Below are 17,896 nucleotides of genomic sequence, written 5' to 3' on the forward strand. Positions count from 1 at the left end.
TACCATAAGCTTAGAAACTTTAAACAGTACAAATGTATTATCTCTTAGTTACTGTCAGTCAGAAGTCCAATATGAGTCTCACTGGGCTAAAATCAAATGTTTCATAGTGGAGGCTCTGAGGAAGAATCCAGCTCTTTCAGGGTGTTGACCAAATCCATTTTCTTGTGGTTGTTGGACTGAGGTCCCTGTTTTCTTGCTGGCTGTCAGCCTGAGGCCACTCTCCTGTCCCTGCACATGACCTCAACATCTCAGGAACTACCAACAACTTGTCACATCCTTCTCATGATTGAAATCTCCATCGTAGGAAAGCATTTTCCATTGTAGGAAAGCATTTCACATGACTCTTTCAGATCCTGAGCCTGTTTAAGACCTGGAAATGCAGTGGGACATCTGATGCACAGGCATTTAAACAGCATTTAGAAGATTGGGGGTTGTTAGGGTGTGGAGGGATTCTAAAGAGTGAGGCTTATAAAATGCCCTCTGATTTAGAGACAGAATTTTTTCCAAAGGCTTTTATAAAGAAGTCATGTTTTTCAGGTCTACTTTTTGTTTAAAATTTTTGTTTCTATTTGTTACTTGTTTTTTTATTTATCACCTACCTCCTTGTCCCTACTGCTTGTGTAATGCTTAGCACATGGTAGCTTTTCAATAAATTTATTGACTTACTCCTGGAGTGCAACTTACCCTTGCACAAAACATCTTCTGCAGATATGGACTGATGTGTTGGATTTTTTTTTTTTTTTAATGATTCGAGACTAGAGGTAACTATCCTATGACTAGATTGGAAGTTTTTTTATACTTCCTTTAGTTTGTTTCAGGACCTCTCACTTTGCTTTCTTTTTATAGGTTTATTGAAGCATAGTTGACATACAATAAACTGCACATATTTAAAGCATGCACTTTGATACATTTTGATATATTTTACACCTGTGAAACCATCAACAGTATCAAATGAATACATTCATTACCCCTAAAAGTTTCCTTGTGTCTGTAATCACTCCCGTTTTCCCTTCTCTGTGCAAGTTAAACATACAACTACCATATGACCCATCCATTCCACTTCTAGGTAGTCATCCGAGAGAAATGATGCATATGTCTGCCTTAAGACTTGTACTAGAATGTTCATAGAAGCTTTATGCATAATATCCTAAACTGGAAACGGCACAAATGTCCATCAGCAAGTGAATGAATAAACAAATTGTGATATATCCATACAGTGGACTACTATTCAGGAATAAAAAGGAACATATATTTAGTTTGAATTGAGGACTGGCATATTTGAAGCAGATTTGTTTCCTTTGTTGCATTTCTTATTTTGTATTAAAATTGACTTTTATTTCCTTGGCATACCCCACTCCCACCCCATGGAGGAAATATTAAGAAGTTAGTTATGGATGAACCATAAAAGGATGTAAGTTATATTTGGATAATTAAGGGTTGATTATTCCTCAAAAACTTATAGTCAAAAATGCTGAGTACAGTTTGTTCTGCTACAGGACGTGTTTCTATACACCAAATAGTTTATACATGGTCAGTAAATAAGAAATGATGTCAGTGATGGTGTGTGGGTTTTTATAAGATTTTTCATTGGCAAGAGGAGTAGAATAGAGGAAGTAGAATTTAAAAGGAAAGGAAAAAGCCCTCAGATTGGCTGCTGCACAGACAGATGTTCTTTCAAGTGTGGTTTAAGAACAGCAGAGATTAGTCCCTGGAAAAACAAACAAGCTAGTTCTCGCCCCAACTCTGGTCAGCTCCTGGAGGCCCTCCGTACCTGTGGGTTCCGTACCTGCAGGTTCCAACTTGGTTGAATCCATGGTTGCAGAGGACTGACTGTACGGCACCATTTAATACGAGGGACTTGAGCATCCACAGATTTTGGTATCTGGAACCAGTCCCCGGCAGATACCTGTATTTACTCCTGGGCCCACCTTAACAACAGCCTCAGTCTCCATTGTTTCAGTGCCTGAAAATCTTTATTTTCACTTTATTTAGTTTTTGTTGATTGTTATTTCCTGAGGCAGTGCCCAGCCATGCTGAATTGCTTGCCTGGAGTTACCCATGTTACCTCCTGAGGAGCCAACTGTTAATTTTTGTTGGACTCAGGTTACAAAGTTGCATAAATTCTGAGTACTCTGTCCCGACCCTAATTTTACCCCCTTTATTTTTTACTTTGCAGGATGAGGTTTTTTTTTGTTCAAGAACACATCAGTGGCATTCCAACAAAATACAAGAATGTTAAAGTAGTTTATTTTAAACAATTTCCTGGCAATGTGTTTCTTAGTGTTTTTAGTAATACATAAATCTTGGTTACTATGTGTCAAGTGTTCTAAGTGCTTATCAAAGATTATCTCATTTTTATCCTCACAACAATGCAATTTAATGAGTCTGGTATTATCCTTATTTTATGGATAAGGGAATTGAGGAACAGAGGGGATGAGTAACGTGCCCAGGTTCACACAGCACAGTCAGTCTGGTTCCATAGCCTGTGCTCCTGACTACTGTGCTACATTGCCTTCTGCACCATGTTGAGTATAAATTAGATTTTCGTATGATTTTCTTATGTTAAGTCAGAGTGGTAGTTTTACAGCAAATTATAACCTTATCAGCATTAAATTAGGTGAAAAGAGTTGCAGTGAACACATAAGGACAACATAATAGCTTTATCTATTCAGAAGCTGGGAAAATGATGTCAAATTTAAACACTGTTAAATTGTTATAATAGGTTTTTTTGGAAGTCTTCATTTCACTTCGTTATTTATGGTTTTAAATTTCTTCTTAGGCATATCACACCTGAAAAATTTTATGTGGAAGCTTGTGATGATGGAGCAGATGATGTACTTATCATCGACCGTGTGTCCACAGAAGTTACGCTCTCAGGTATTTCATGGCCAGATTTAGAAGTGTCTAGAAAGATTTTACACTTAAGTTGCAATAGTTAAATTAATGAGATCCATGTGAGTGTGTGGATCTCTGAGTGTCTTCTTAGAAAATTTTAATTCTTGCTACCTCATTTGATTTTTATGCATTAATTTTATACTTTTTCCTTTTCATGAAAAGGAAAAATGATCTTGAAAATTTTAGGTAGCATTTTACCGTTCATAAGGATTTAAAAACTTTATTTGTTCCCTTATCAGTACCATACCAGGATTGGTTTTGTTGATATGTTAGGTTCCTTTCTAGCTATAAGATTTGAATTATTTGAGTGTGAGAAAGTTGCTTTAACATTAAGTGTGTGGAATGTTAACAGCTGATTTGTTTTTGAAAATATTCATGACTATGAGGATAATTTAATAAATGAAAAATAATATATACATCACTGGGTAACACTTGTGTTTTAGGCAGAATGATTTTCCTAAGCTTTATCTATCTATCTTATCAATCCAGTTATAATTTAGCTTTGCTTCTCTGGGGTGTGAAAAGCAACTTGTTTTTCAGTTGTGTGGAATACTGATTTCTGACTAGATTAATGTGAAGTAATTTTGGTGATGAATTAATGTATCATGTGATATCACATTTAGAATTTTATATTTCATTTGTTTAAAAATTTACCTCTAGATAGTGTTCTGTATTAATTTTTTTTTTGAAGGGCAGTATTTGAGTAACCATAGAGTAGGCATTCAGTAAATGGCAAATATCCTTTGAACGGATTAAGTGAAACATGAAAATATTTTGCATAAGATACTAAAGTGTAAGAAAGGTAGGACTATAAATCTCCATTTCCTTGGTTGTCTGCTTTTTCTGGTAAGCTTTTCCTTTGACCAAATAAAGTAAGAGCTGTTTTAGTTTGATAATTTGGCATTTCCTGTGACTGTTGCTTGGTGACTGCTCTCTCAGAATAGCTGACTGATTTTAACCACCCTTAGTGTACTTCTGAAGTTTAGTCCCACTACTTCTTTATAACATATTGATACAACCCAGTGTCTTTTTTATTTTTGGGGTGGGGGGCAGGCTGGGGGTGGTGGGCCTTGCCACGAGGATCTTAGTTCCCCGACCAGGGATCCACCCCGTGCTGCCGGCAGGGGAAGCTCAAAGTCCTAACCACTGGACCACCAGAGAATTCCCTACCACCTACTGTCTTATAAAAGCTTTAGTATGGATGTATTTTCAATTATTTTTTGTCCTTTCAGTGACATTTTATTTGTAAGTAGAGAATGCAGACCCATTTGGACAAAGCTAAAGGTTTTGAATAGTTTGGATGTAAAAATGATAACCAAACAGTCATTGGTAGACACATGAAGAGATACTTTGACCTGAAGCTAGTGATGATGAGGGGCTGTCGATCACAGTTTCTCTGGCAGTTTCCTTTTACCATTGGAAATACAAACCATTGCCACCGAAAGAGGAATTTTTTTTCTTCCCTGAAAAACCAACGTAGTCTTAGGAATTATCATAATGTTATTGCTATTACGCTCCAGTTAATGTAACTTATAGCTGTATCAGTAGTACATTTATGTCTATCAGTGATCTCAATATATTCAGAATTTTCTCTGAGTTTTTAACTGAACTGGTATTTCCATTTTTCATGGTAATTAATTATGGCATAGCATTGCTAAGTAAATTGAATTATTGAGAGAAACAAGTGAATTTTAGACCTTATTCAGAATAAGTTTATTCAGAAAAACAAGACTGCCTTTAAGAAACAGGACTGGAGTTTACAGCAGTGTTTCAAAATGGGTCCCAGGCTGATAATTAAACTGTGACTGAAAGAAAAATTTTATAGCCACATAGGTTTAGAAAACTTTGAATTAAACAGTGGAACAGCTTTCGTTTACTGTAGGCCTTCTCAGAGCCTTTAATTTCCTACTGTGCATTGTGACTCTGGGAGAAGGAGTAGAGTTAGTATGGATGTAGCAAAATAAGTTTCTTTGACTGGGAGACCCTACCTCCCCCCTTTTTGGGCATTATTCCCTAAACTAGAGTTCTACAAAATATGTTTTGTGAAGCACATTGGCTTAAAGTTTAACAATTGTGCAATGAACCTTGTAATGTAAGGTAGTCTTTATTAATAACGGCATTATTGATAAAATCGCAGCTAATGATATTGCCTCCCTGGATACCTGTATCAGTTTCTTTTAGACATGAACAGGAGGCTTTTCCTTCCTCCTCCCCTCTTGGATCTTGGCCTCCATGTCTCACATTCTTATTAGGGAATTAGGCGAGTCCTTTTTTTGCATTCCATTTGTTGCATGTTGAGATTAAAATCTTGTTTCAACTTGCATTTACTTTCTAATTCTCTTAAAGGGGTAAAGATTTGGTTTCTGACAAGAGGTTGAATAAATTTGGTTGAAAATTAGCATTGGAAATAACCTTTAATTTACGTAGTGAGGTTGCTGAAGCATGTTACTTTTGGCACCATATTCTAGACAGGCAGAGAGACCTTTACATGTAACATGGACATCTTTATTTTATATTCTGCCAAAGTGGAGGTCTAACACTAATGAAGGAATATTGCTTTCTTAGAACGAAGCGTGCATATTGAAGTAACCATTGAAATGAAACTAAATTTCTCTTTCAGTTGGTGAGCTTTTTCTAAGTGATTTTTCTTTACTTTCTTCTTTAAAGTCAAGAAAGATATTCCTCCTTCAGCTGTCACAAGACCAATATTTGGTATACTGGGCACAATTCATCTGGTGGCAGGTAAGAAAAATGAGCTAAGATGGACAAGAAGGTAATTAAATCGACGCTATTAGAGTATAAGATGAAGGCATACTTTATATCTCCCTTTAGGCAATAAATCTGTAGGTGTTTGTCATTAATTTCTAAAAGTACCCCAAATAGCAAGTGGTTAAATTTGTGAGCCTGAGGTTCTATTTTTTTAAAAATAAATTTATTTATTTATTTATTTTTGGCTGTGTTGGGTCTTCGTTGCTATGCGCGCGCTTTCTCTAGTTGTGACGAGCGGGGGCTACTCTTCATTGTGGTGCGCAGGCTTCTCATCGCGGTGGCTTCTCTTGTTGCAGAGCACAGGCTCTAGGCGCACGGGCTTCAGTAGTTGGGGCTAGTGGGCTCCAGAGTACAGGCTCAGTAGATGTGGCACACGGGCTTAGTTGCTCCGCGGCATGTGGGATCTTCCTGGACCAGGGCTCGAACCCATGTCCCCTGCATTGGAAGGCGGATTCTTCACCACTGTGCCACCAGGGAAGTCCTGGACCAGAGTATTCTAAACCTTCAACTCCATGGTTCTGAGTTACTAGGAAAGTGATGGTTTTTAATCTAAATTTTATTTCATTGAACTTTTGAAAAGTGCCTATTGTATTAGGCACTGTGCTGGATGTTATTTATAAAAGATGCAAGTCCCTTTTGTCCTGTAGCTTACAGTTGAGTGAGAGAGGCAGTTAAATAGTAAATTACTGCAGAACAGTGTGACAAGTTCTAGGAGAGAGATGTACATAGGAAAACTTTCAGGGAGGGCACTTGTGGTTAGAGCCTTGAACAGATGTGAAGAATTAATCTAGTGGTAAAGGCTTACCCTGGTTTATTTGTGGGAGGAGGAGGTGGCCAGGATCAGGGTTGGTGTATTAATGCATGGTGCTGGGATCGCTTCTTGATTCCTGACCACTCATCTTTGGAATGTTGCAGTAACCAGTTAGTTATACTGCCCCAGCACATTTCTCTACCATTTAGAATGACATGAGGGACATGGGAGGTGTAGATATCTGCAGTGGCCAGATATTATGACCTGTGATGCTTTAAGCTGCACGTTGGGAAATGCATTAGCAGAGGCCCGTATGCTTTGGGGATGACAGGAGAGTGAGAGAGAAGCGTTTTCTGTCTGTACTTTCCATCTGCTAGGATCACTGCTCTGGTTACCAAAAGCTTTTACTTTTATCTTTCTGAGAAAAAATTTGATCTTTCAATAAAAATTTGTCTAAATAATATGCTGGTCTTTCTATTCATAAATTATAAGATTGCTTTTCAAAAAGTATGGGTCCTTTATCTATTTAGCACAGCTCTCGCCTTTATTTATTTTTATTTATTTTGGCTGCGCCTCAAGGCTTGCAGGACTTTAGTTCCCTGACCCGAGATCAAACTTGCACCCTCGGCAGTGAAAGCGCGGAGTCCTAACCACTGGACTGCCAGGGAATTCCCGCAACTCTTGCCTTTAAAGAGTAAGGACTGCTATTTCTGGCTTTACAGTTGCCTTATTTCTATTTATGTGTACTTGGCTTTGCTTTTTTGCAGGTAATTATCTAATTGTCATTACCAAAAAGAAGAAAATAGGTGAATTTTTCAATCATGTAATCTGGAAAGCAATAGATTTTGATGTCCTTTCTTATAAGAAGACAATGTTGCACTTAACTGATATTCAGGTAAGAACTGGAAGCACTTACTAATTGCAAAATCCAAAGAAGTCCCATGGGGTGGATGGGGAAGGGAGGTGGAACACAAAGAATGTTTGATGGATTTCTTTTAAACCTAATTATTTAAACAATGCATAGAGCATGGTCACTCTACATACCTAGCCCTAAAATGTATTTTTTTTTTAAAACTGTTCATATATTTTATTGCACTTGGGTTTTTTTTTAACTGACTCAATTCTTAGATATGAAATTTCATACGAGAGAAAAGGACAGACTGAAAATGCACATGTAGTCAACACGTAGATTTAACTTCATATCCTTTTTGTGAAGAAATAAAATATTAAATATCTTTCCACCACTGTAAAGCAGTTATACTCCAATAAAGATGTTAAAAGAAATAAAAATAAAAGGGATGCTCCTATATATTACTAAAAAAAAAAAAATTATCTTTGAAGTTTCACTCATCCCATTTCATTCCCTCTTTCCCTAGGGAGAAAGCTTTCTTCAGTTTTGCCACATGGGAATATAAGTGTGTGTGCATGTGTACATGTTCAAACAGTCCTCTTTTTGCTCAGTTCCTATATGCATGGATTTCAGTTACCACAGTTTAGTTAACACCAGTTCCCAACAACACACTTTAAATTTCAGTTCCCATGATATATTGACTAAAGAATTAGCTCACCAAAGATGAAAGTGCAATGAAACAAAAAATGATGACTATAGAAGTGAAATTCACATTGAACATGAATAGAGTATAGAAGAAATAGCTGATGGTGGGAATAAGAGACTCTGGATACGCAGCCAGAGGTCTCAGTGAAGGTGATGTTATCGACATTAATGGTCAAGTGGTTGTGATGAAAAGGTTGAACGTGTCCCAGAGCAAGTGATGCCGGTAACAAACTTCACATTAAAGGAACTCACAGAAGTATTTCATGATATTAATAGTATGAAGGATTAAGTGTTAGAAGCTAGTTCAGGCTTAGATGTACGACAGTTCATCAGGGTATAGAAAAGATGGTATCATAAGTTACTTGATGAGAAGAATGCAAGCACTGTTCAGGCTACTCTTGATAAATTTTGACCAGAAGTAAAATATTTTTAATTATCAGTGTTTCAAATTACAGTATACTAAGTAATGTTTTACTATTTTTTCATTTCCCTATACATTTATAACTTACAGGAGAGTTTTTAATGTGTTGATTAAAAAATTTTAAGTCACGGAATGATCTTAACTTTACTTATGATTATTAAGATAGTTTAAGATTATTAAGATTAAGATAACATGATCATTTTTATAGTCCCACCCTATCGTGCAAAGTGAAGACTGCCTGTATTCATATTCAAACAATATCTGTTTTTGCTTGCAGTATTTTTTAAAACTTACATGAATGGCATTAACCCTGTTCTAGTTTTTGAAAATTACTTTTTTTAAGTCAACATTATGTTTAGAGATTTACATCTATTGAGTACTTGTTTTCTAAATGTACTTTATTTACGGTATTTGCTTTTTTAAAATTTTAAGTTGTATTTTTATTCCCAAGATTACAAAAAGTTTGTTTTTAAAAGAAAGTTAATTATTCTAAAATATGTATCTTACCTATGATAAACATTTAAAAAAAATCAGTCCTAGCACTATTGTCTTATTGGCTAAGTAAAGCTGTAGAATATAGTTTTTATACTTTAAATTTAAAATTTCTTTCTTACTGTATATATATCAATATATTAATAAGTTCATTCTCTATGAGACACGATAATTTAAGGCAATAAAAATGGTTGTTTTCATTTAATAGCCTAGTAATATTTACTTGAACAGTTTCTTCTTTATTGCTATAGTTTGTTTTCAGGCTATGTAACTAATTTTAGCATTCCTCGCTGTATATGCTTTGCTTATTTATACCTTTTGTTTTTTATAAAAATGTTGAGGCCAACTTAAAAATTTTGTACGTAGATTCGTAACATGAATTAACATGTTAATCATTTGCTAAACATTAAACAGTAACAAACATTAAAAATTATTTTTTAAAACAAGGTTAAAAACAGATATCAATCTTGGTATTCATCGGGAAAGCCAGCTAAAATGATTATCAGAAAATAAATAGATATACTGCTTTTACTTGATCTTCCTTTATTGCTTATTGAAGTATAATTGACTTACAATATATTAGTTTCAGGTGTACAACATGGTAATTCAATATTTTTACGCATTATAAAATGATCACCATGAGAAGTCTAGTTACCATCTGTCACCATACAAAGTTACTAAAATATTATTGACTGTATTCTGTATGCTATATATTATATCCCCATGACTTACTTATTTTATGAATGGAAGTTTGTATCTCTTAATCTCCCTTACCTATTTCACTCGTCCTTCCTACCCCTCCCTCCCCACTGCCAACCACCAGTTCTCTGTCTATGGGTCTGTTTGTATCATTTTTTTAACTCTTTTTAAATTTTTTTTATTGGAGTAAAATTGCTTTACAATGTTATATTAGTTTCTGCTGTACAGTGAAGTGAGTCAGCTATACCTATATCCCCTCCCTCTTGGACCTCACTCCCACCGCCCACCCCTATCCCACCCATCTAGGTCGTCACAGAGCACTGAGCTGAGCTCCCTGTGCTATACAGCAGGTTCCCACTAGCTATCTATTTTACACATGGTAGTGTATTTATGTCAAACCTAATCTCCCAGTTCGTCCCACCCTCCTCTCCCCACTGCTGCCCGTGTCCACATGTCTGTTCTCTATGTTTACGTCTCTAATCCTGCCCTACAAATAGGTTTATCTGTACCATTTTTCTAGATTCCACATATATGTGTTAATATACGATGTTTGTTTTTCTCTTTATGGCTTACTTCACTCTGTATGACAGACTCTAGGTCCATCCACATCTCTACAAATGACCCAGTTTCATTCCTTTTTATGGCTGACTAATATTCCATTGTATATATGTACCACATCTTCTTTATCCATTCATCTATCGTTGGACGTTTAGGTTGTTTCCATGTCCTGGCTATTGTAAATAGTGCTGCAGTGAACATTGTGGTGCATGTATCCTTTTGAATTATGGTTTTCTTGTCAGTGTCTTACAGTTTTCTAATGACGGGTCTTTTTACCACCTTGGTTAGATTTATTCCTAGGTAATTTATTCTTTTTCATGCAGTTGTAAATGGGATTGTCTTCTTAATTTCTCTTCCTGTTCATTGTTACTGCATAGAAATGCAACAGACTTCCTGTATATATTAATTTTATATCCTGCCATTTTATTTTTATTTTTAAAATTTATTTATTTATTTTATTTTTGGCTGCATTGGGTCTTCGTTGCTGCGTGTGGGCTTTCTCTAGTTGCGGCGAGTGGGGGCTACTCTCCGTTGTGGTGCGCAGGCTTCTCATTGCGGTGGCTTCTCTTGTGCGGAACGTGGGCTTCAGGCACACGAGTTTCAGTAGTTGTGGCACGTGGGCTCAGTAGTTGTGGCTCACGGGCTCTAGAGTGCAGGCTCAGTAGTTGCGGCGTGTGGGCTTAGTTGCTCTGCAGCACGTGGGATCTTCCTGGACCAGGGCTTGAACCCGTGTCCCCTGCATTGGCAGGCAGATTCCTAACCACTGCGCCAGCAGGGAAGTCCTATTCTACTAGTTTTTTGGTGGCATCTTTACTTTGGGGTTTTCTAAATATAGTATCATGTCATCTGCAAACAGTGACAATTTTACTTCTTTTCAATTTGGGTTCCTTTGATTTCTTTTTCTTGTCTAATTGCTGTAGCTAGGACATCTGATAATATGTTGAGTAAAAGTGGTGAGAATGGGCATCCTTGTTTTATTCGTGATCTTAGAGGAAATGCTTTCAGCTTTTCACTGTTGAGCTTGATGTTGGCTGTAGGTTTGTCATATATGGTCTTTTTTTTGGCCCCGTCACGTGGTTTGTGGGATTTTAGTTCTCTGACCAGGGATTGAACCTGGCCCTCAGCGGGGAGAGCATGGAGTCCTAACCACTTGACTGCCAGGGAATTCCCTGGTCTTTATTAATAATGTTAAGGTATGTTCCTTGTATACCCACTTTGTTGAGAGGTTTTATCATAAATGGATATTGGATTTTGTAAAAAGCTTTTTCTGCATCTATTGAGATGAACATATGATTTTTATTCTTCAGTTTGTTAATGTGGTGTATCATATTGATTGATTGGTGGATATTAAACTGTCCTTCCGTTCTTGGGATCAGTACCACTTGATCATGGCGTGTGATCTTTTAAATGTACTGTTGAATTTGGTTTGCTAATGTTTTGCTGAGGATTTTTGCATTTGTGTTCATCAGTAATGTTGGCCTATAATTTTTTGTGTGTGTGCGGTGTCTTTATCTGGTTTTGGCATCAGGGTAATGCTAGCCTCATGGAATGAGTGTGGAAGCATTCCTTCCTCCTCAGTTATTTGGAATAGTTGAGAAGGATAGGCGTTAACTCTTCTGTAAATGTTTGGTAGATTCACCTGAGAAGCCATCTGATCCTGGACTTTGTTGGTAGTTTTTTGATTACTGATTCAATTTCGTTACTGGTAATAAATCTGTTCATATTTTCTGTTTCTCCCTGATTCAGTCTTGGGAGATCGTACGTTTCTTCTCGAATCCATTTCTTCTCGGTTGTCCATTTTATTGGTGCATAATTATTTGTAATAATCTCTTATGATCCTTTGTATTTTTGTGGTGTTGGTTGTAATTTGTCCTCTTTCATTTCTCATTTTAGTTAGGCCCTACCTCCTTTTTTCTTGATGAGTCTGGCTGAAGGTTTATCAATTTCTATTTATCTTATCAGAAAAACAGGTCTTAGTTTCATTGTTCTTTTCTGTTGTTTGCCCTGGGGTGTCCCGGCACTGGTGCCTGCCTGCTGGTGGGCAGGTTAAGCCCCTGCACTAATAGGCCAGAAGGAGGACTCCAAAATGGCACTTGCTAGCACGAGTGTCCTCGTGGTAGAACAAACTCCCTAAGACAGCTGCTGCCAACATCTGCACCCCCAGTAGCAGTCCCAGTTGCCTCCTGCCTCTCCAGGAGGCTCGCAAAGATCACTAAGTGGGTCTGACTTAGGCTCCCTTCAAATGCCTACACGCTAGGACTTGGAGCATGTGAGATTTTGTATGGGCTCTTTAAGAGTGGAGTCTCTGTTTCCTACAGTTGTCCGGCTCTCCTGCACACAAACCCTGCTGGCCTTCTGGCCTTCAAAGCCAGACATTCTGGGGGCTTGTCTTCCTGGTGCAAGATCGTTGGCCTCAGTAGCTGACGTGGGGCTCAGACCCCTTGCTCACTGGGGAGAACCTCAGCAATTGTGATTATTCTCCCCATTTCTGGGTCACCTACCTGAGAGTGTGGGTCTTGACTATACCAGGTCTCCACCCCTCCTACCCATATCATGGTTTCTTCTTTATATCTTTAGCTGTGAAAAATCTGTTCTACTAGTCTTCAGTTCTCTCATAGATAGTTGTTCTGTGAATAGTTGTAGTTTTGGTGCGCCTGTGGGAGGAGGTGAGCTCAGGATCTTCCTACGCTACCATCTTGGCCACTTCTCTCTCTCCTGGACTTTTCAGTCTTTGCTTTTTTTTTTTTTTTTTTTTTTTTGGGTAAAGAATTCCATTTAACTTCCCAACTAGCTCAAACCAGTAAAGTTTCTTAGGAATGAGGATGGTATTGTTCTCTCGTTATTGACTCTCTGTTACTGGGCCCCTCATGAATTTATGTTTTTCTTCTGTCAGATGAGGATAATTAATGCTAAACTAGCAAGGGGTTGCTGTGAAGATGAAGGAGAATCTCTGTAAAGTGTCTGGGACACAGTAGGTCATAACCTAAAGTGGTGATGTTTTGTTAAAGTAACTCTTCTGCCCTTTAAAGTAAAAATTGTGAAGGATACCAATGGGAAAGGAGGTCTACCTAATCAGTTAATATAATACCCTATGGTGTTGAGCATTGTCCATGTATCAGGAACTGTCCCAGGTCCTGGGGAAATGGTGAGCATCTCCTCGCCCAGTCTTTGTGCCAGTGGCATTTAACAGGGCTGAACTTACAGGTTTTTATTTTCACTCTTTTGTCATGTTGATAGATTCCTTTTCAAGTACAAGATAGACTGATTATTTGCTCTCCTTTGTTTACAGTTACAAGATAACAAAACTTTCCTAGCAATGATAAACCATGTCTTGAGTGTGGATGGGTTTTACTTTTCAACGACATATGATTTGACCCATACTTTGCAGCGGCTGTCTAACACTAGTCCAGAATTCCAGGAAATGAGTCTCTTGGAAAGGGTAAGCTTAATCTTCAATTATTATTACTTTTTTTTTTTTTTAATTTTAAGGAGCTTGTCTCTATTTCATCCATAAAATACATATTGATTTTTCTCAGTCCTGGCTATATCAGGATCATGTATGGGGCTTTGAAAGTATACCATGTTTCAAATAGACATCTCATTTCCAAATTCAGGACCCCAGAATCTGTGTATGTTACACAGACAGGATTGAGAACCACAGGGGTCCATTTTCAGAAATCTAGCTTATGTATTTTATGGATGAATGTTGGTAATTTCCTAGCTCTCAGTGTTCTGTGTTATAACAATTATTAGCATTAGCAACACAATTGTACTTGTAAAATTAATGTTCTAATGGATGATGTTCTTTCTGCAGTGGTGTTATTTATAGTTTTTACAAGTAGAAAAGTAACAACTTGTTAAGAACTTGAAAAATATGCTTTTGTTTAGGGTGGGGGTTTTGGTTATTTTATTGACTTAAGTGTATCTTTAAAACTGGACCTCAGATGATCTCAACATAAAATTTCTGCTGTTCAGGAACCTAGATAATTGCTGCCTTGATTTTTTGTTAGCAAAAGTAGATGTGTTTAGGGGGCAGACAGCATTTAAAAGGTTGCTGTTAAAAAAAAAAAGTTGTCAGATATCTGTTAGGTTGGACCATATGAAATTGCCACTAATTGACCATATTTGACCAATAAAAATGATCATTTTATATAGCTCAACCTAAATCGTTTTTTTTTTTTTTTTTGGCTGCATTGGGTCTTTGTTGCTGCGCGCGGGCTTTCTCTAGTTGCGGCGAGCAGGGACTACTCTTCGTTGCAGTGCACAGGCGTCTCATTGCGGTGGCGTCTCTTGTTGCGGAGCACGGGCTATAGGCGCGCTGGCTTCAGTAGTTGTGGTTCGCGGGGTCTAGAGCACAGGCTCAGTAGTCGTGGAGCATGGGCTTAGTTGCTCCGCGGCATGTGGGGTCTTCCCAGGCCAGGGATCAAACCCGTGTCCCCTGCATGGGCAGGTGGATTCTTAACCACTGCGCCACCAGGGAAGTCCTAAATCAATATTTTAGTTGGCTTTTTAAAGACTTTATAGTCTAATTTTGTAAGATTATATGTAGGCTTCAATGTAAGTTTAGATGTAAGCTAAGCAATGAAGAAATTTGGCGTTTAACTGCAAAGAGACTCTTGCTTTTTTGCTGCAGTCTCCATTTGCTATGAAATGTCTCTCAAATGCCTGCTATGTACCAGGCACTGTACTAGCCACCAGCCACACAGGATGAAAAGACATGCCCCTGCCTTGCGGGAGCCTGCAGTCTGCTGGGGAAGTGGAAGTCCAGGCAATCACAGAACAAGGGACAATTGCTGTCACAGAGATAGGTACCCAAGTGTGGTGGGATCCTGAAGGAAGACGGGACTCACTCTGTCTGGGGGAGTCAGGCACGACTGTACAGAGGAAGGTGATTTTTGAGCCGAGACTTAATGATGAATAGGCTTTATTGATCAGGCGGCCGTGGGAGAAGGAGGTTTCCAGTCAGAGGCAGTGGCAATATTAGGCTAAACTGAAGAAGAAGCCATCTCATCTGTTGGGATGGGAGGGAATTTTTTGTCAGCTAATCAGAAGAGTCAAAGTTACCATAACTTTGGGAATCACAAAAGTGATAAGTGAACCATATCATATATACAATAAACATTTTATCTCAACTTAAAACATACAATTTTACATTGGTCAATTTTTTGATGTAGGATCGTAAGCTTTTCTTTGTTTTTGGTTCCTTGATTCCTAATTGTCTTTCCTGTATAAATTATATCCATATTGCTTTCCAGTTTGAGTCTCTTTAAAGATTTTGACACAGAGCAGTCTGTTTGCAGAATACTATATATTTTTACTATGTTTCTCCAATCTTTTATAGTTGCCATTTTTCCTCCTAATCCAACAGAAGTTTTGTTTTTAGCAGCTTGCCTTTTATCAAGTTCTGTTCTAAATCATTCAACTTTATAGAAAGAGCAGTTTATTTTTAAGTCATATTTCATTGATTTATAAAATAGTTAAATTATGTTATGAATAATAAAAAAAACTGGCACAAACTGATTGGGAACACACAGTCTGAATCTCAGGAAGCGTACCATTCAACTGGTATGCCTGAGTGCAAGAGCCACTCCTCGTGACTTTCTGCTGGTGACAGGGGACAGGGGAGTGTCCGTTGCTGTGTTTTATAAAGAGAATGAAGAGAATTGGTTAGTCTGCTGAGTTGTTGAGGGAGTTCCTTCTGTATAGTTTGAACGTCAGAGTGGCCAGAGATGAGAGCAGAGAGTTAAGTAGGGGTTGCCAGATTCCAGGACTGGTTAGGCCATGTGAAGATTTGGTTCTTTAGATGACAGTGAGCCAGTGAAGAATTTCCAGCAGACAAGAGATGTGTCACGTTAGACAACAGCTGCTGGCAGCATGTGGAGGAAGGGTGTGAAGGGCCAGGCTAAGGCTTGAGTGAGGCCAGGGAGTCTGTTTTAGTAGTTGGGCTGCAGTCAGGTGTTAGCCAGGGGTGGTGAGAATAGATATGTAGAAGAGGAAATGGATCTGGAAGGGGATTTAGGACTCGATGATTGATTAAATACAAGAGAAGGAGCCTGCAAGGACTGCCAGGTTTCTGTATGGGCCAGCAGCACTGCCTTGAGGCAACGAGACAGGGATACCCGGAGGAGGGGCAAGTTGGCGGGGAAGTGGAGTTCTTTTTGCAGCATGTCAAAGAGACCTGCTCCTAGCCACCAGGTGGAGACATTGACTGTTATACTTTTCTTTCTATAGAAACTCAAATTGGCAGGAGATACTGAATATTAATTTTAAAACTTCTCTCTTAGGCAGACCAGCGGTTTGTATGGAATGGTCATCTTCTAAGAGAACTTTCTGCTCAGCCAGAGGTAATGTACACTAAATAAAACCAGCTTATTTGTTACAGTTCAAGTTTTAATTGAATACATGTTATAAAATGGCTACCTAATTGCCAAGGATTTTGGTAAAGAATTCTAATTTAACTCTGTTTATAACTTATGGCCTTTGATCCAATCTGCCCTCCCACATCATTGTAGGTTGAAGAAAATACCTCAGTAAAAATACATTGCTTTCTATAAGTGAGAGAGAGAGAATGGGTCTTGGTAGATGAATAATGTTAGAAATCAGGCCAGAGCTAATTCCCCAGGCAGTGGAGAGCTCTGCATTTGTCCTCCTATGGGAACCTGACTCCCTTCAGTCACCCAGGATAGACATGCATAGGTGTCACCTTCCTCTGTTCTTGGTTTATACAAATGAGATGTAAACAAGGAGGCCACCTAGGAGGCATAATGTATTGAATCTAGGTAAACAGATTTGCCTAATGGCGTTATTTCTTGGCATTTGCTTTGCTTTTTCGGGAAAGGTAGTTTAAACAGTGAACCCGTTAGTGTGGGGATATCTTTTCCCTGGAGCAGTGAACTTGTTGCGGGCAAAGACTGAGAAGGAGGGAGATAAATATTCTGCAACTTCATGTAGTTTTATTAGTGTTCCAAAATCTGCAAATGTTCAAGCCCAAATGATTGTAGCACATACTTAAATTTTTTTAATTAAAAAGACAATGTTACATTAGAGAAATGTCTTTAAAATTAAAAGTTACCCATAAGCTTACTACTTTGTTGTATTTGTATATTACCTCCCCATCTGTAAATATTTTTTATATAGTGCTTCTTTTTGTTTATTATTTTTGAAGTATATTTATTCCTAAACGTAACATACATCTTCATTTCAGGTCCATCGGTTTGCTCTTCCGGTATTATATGGCTGTATCCTTACATATTACTCTTTAGTTTTCTAGCAGCCTTTATTTAAATATTATTAGAAGTTAGATTTAAAGACAGTCTCAAATATTACATGAGGAGAGTATTTTAGAATTAGTAGAAATCTCTTTTGATAGTAATATCAAACCATTAACATAAAATCTTAGAATACTGGTTGTAAATGACCATTGTTTTTTTAATAGAATGAACTCTTTAGACTGACTAATGCTCTCTGGTGCTGGTGTTTTAAAAGAAGAAATATGTCTACTGTGTTTTGGCTTTACTAGACTTTGTATCAATAAACAAGAATAGTTTTAGCCTATTGAGAATTTTCCTTAGCAATTAAAAAAGTTAGACTCAGGAACTAGGGTAACCAGCAAGTTGGAGAGGAGAATTACAATTAAAACTTATGTTTGTCATTTGAAATAGCCACAGAAAAATGAAAATACATGGTGTACAAAGAATGATGCTTGGGGTGAGGTGTAGTACAAATGCAAAATGAGTAATGGTTATCTAATTGTAAG

The 17,896-nt window shown here is 37.7% G+C and overlaps 1 protein-coding gene across 2 annotated transcripts in view; it reads left to right on the top strand.

The window, feature by feature from the left end:
- Positions 1–17,896, top strand: part of SACM1L (SAC1 like phosphatidylinositide phosphatase) — a 58,422-nt gene that overhangs the window by 15,179 nt on the left and 25,347 nt on the right. The window contains exons 2-7 of one of the 2 annotated variants that reach the window (XM_059939419.1): positions 2,780–2,877; positions 5,563–5,637; positions 7,183–7,310; positions 13,430–13,579; positions 16,425–16,484; positions 17,345–17,378. In XM_059939419.1, coding sequence (XP_059795402.1) covers positions 2,780–2,877; positions 5,563–5,637; positions 7,183–7,310; positions 13,430–13,579; positions 16,425–16,484; positions 17,345–17,378 — 545 coding nt within the window. Of the gene's footprint in view, positions 1–2,779; positions 2,878–5,562; positions 5,638–7,182; positions 7,311–13,429; positions 13,580–16,424; positions 16,485–17,344; positions 17,379–17,896 lie in introns of those variants that run through there. The other variant, XM_059939420.1, reaches the window with a different exon arrangement.

This window comes from Balaenoptera ricei, chromosome 11 (assembly GCF_028023285.1).
Source record: "Balaenoptera ricei isolate mBalRic1 chromosome 11, mBalRic1.hap2, whole genome shotgun sequence".
In the NCBI taxonomy this organism is placed as follows: domain Eukaryota; kingdom Metazoa; phylum Chordata; class Mammalia; order Artiodactyla; family Balaenopteridae; genus Balaenoptera; species Balaenoptera ricei.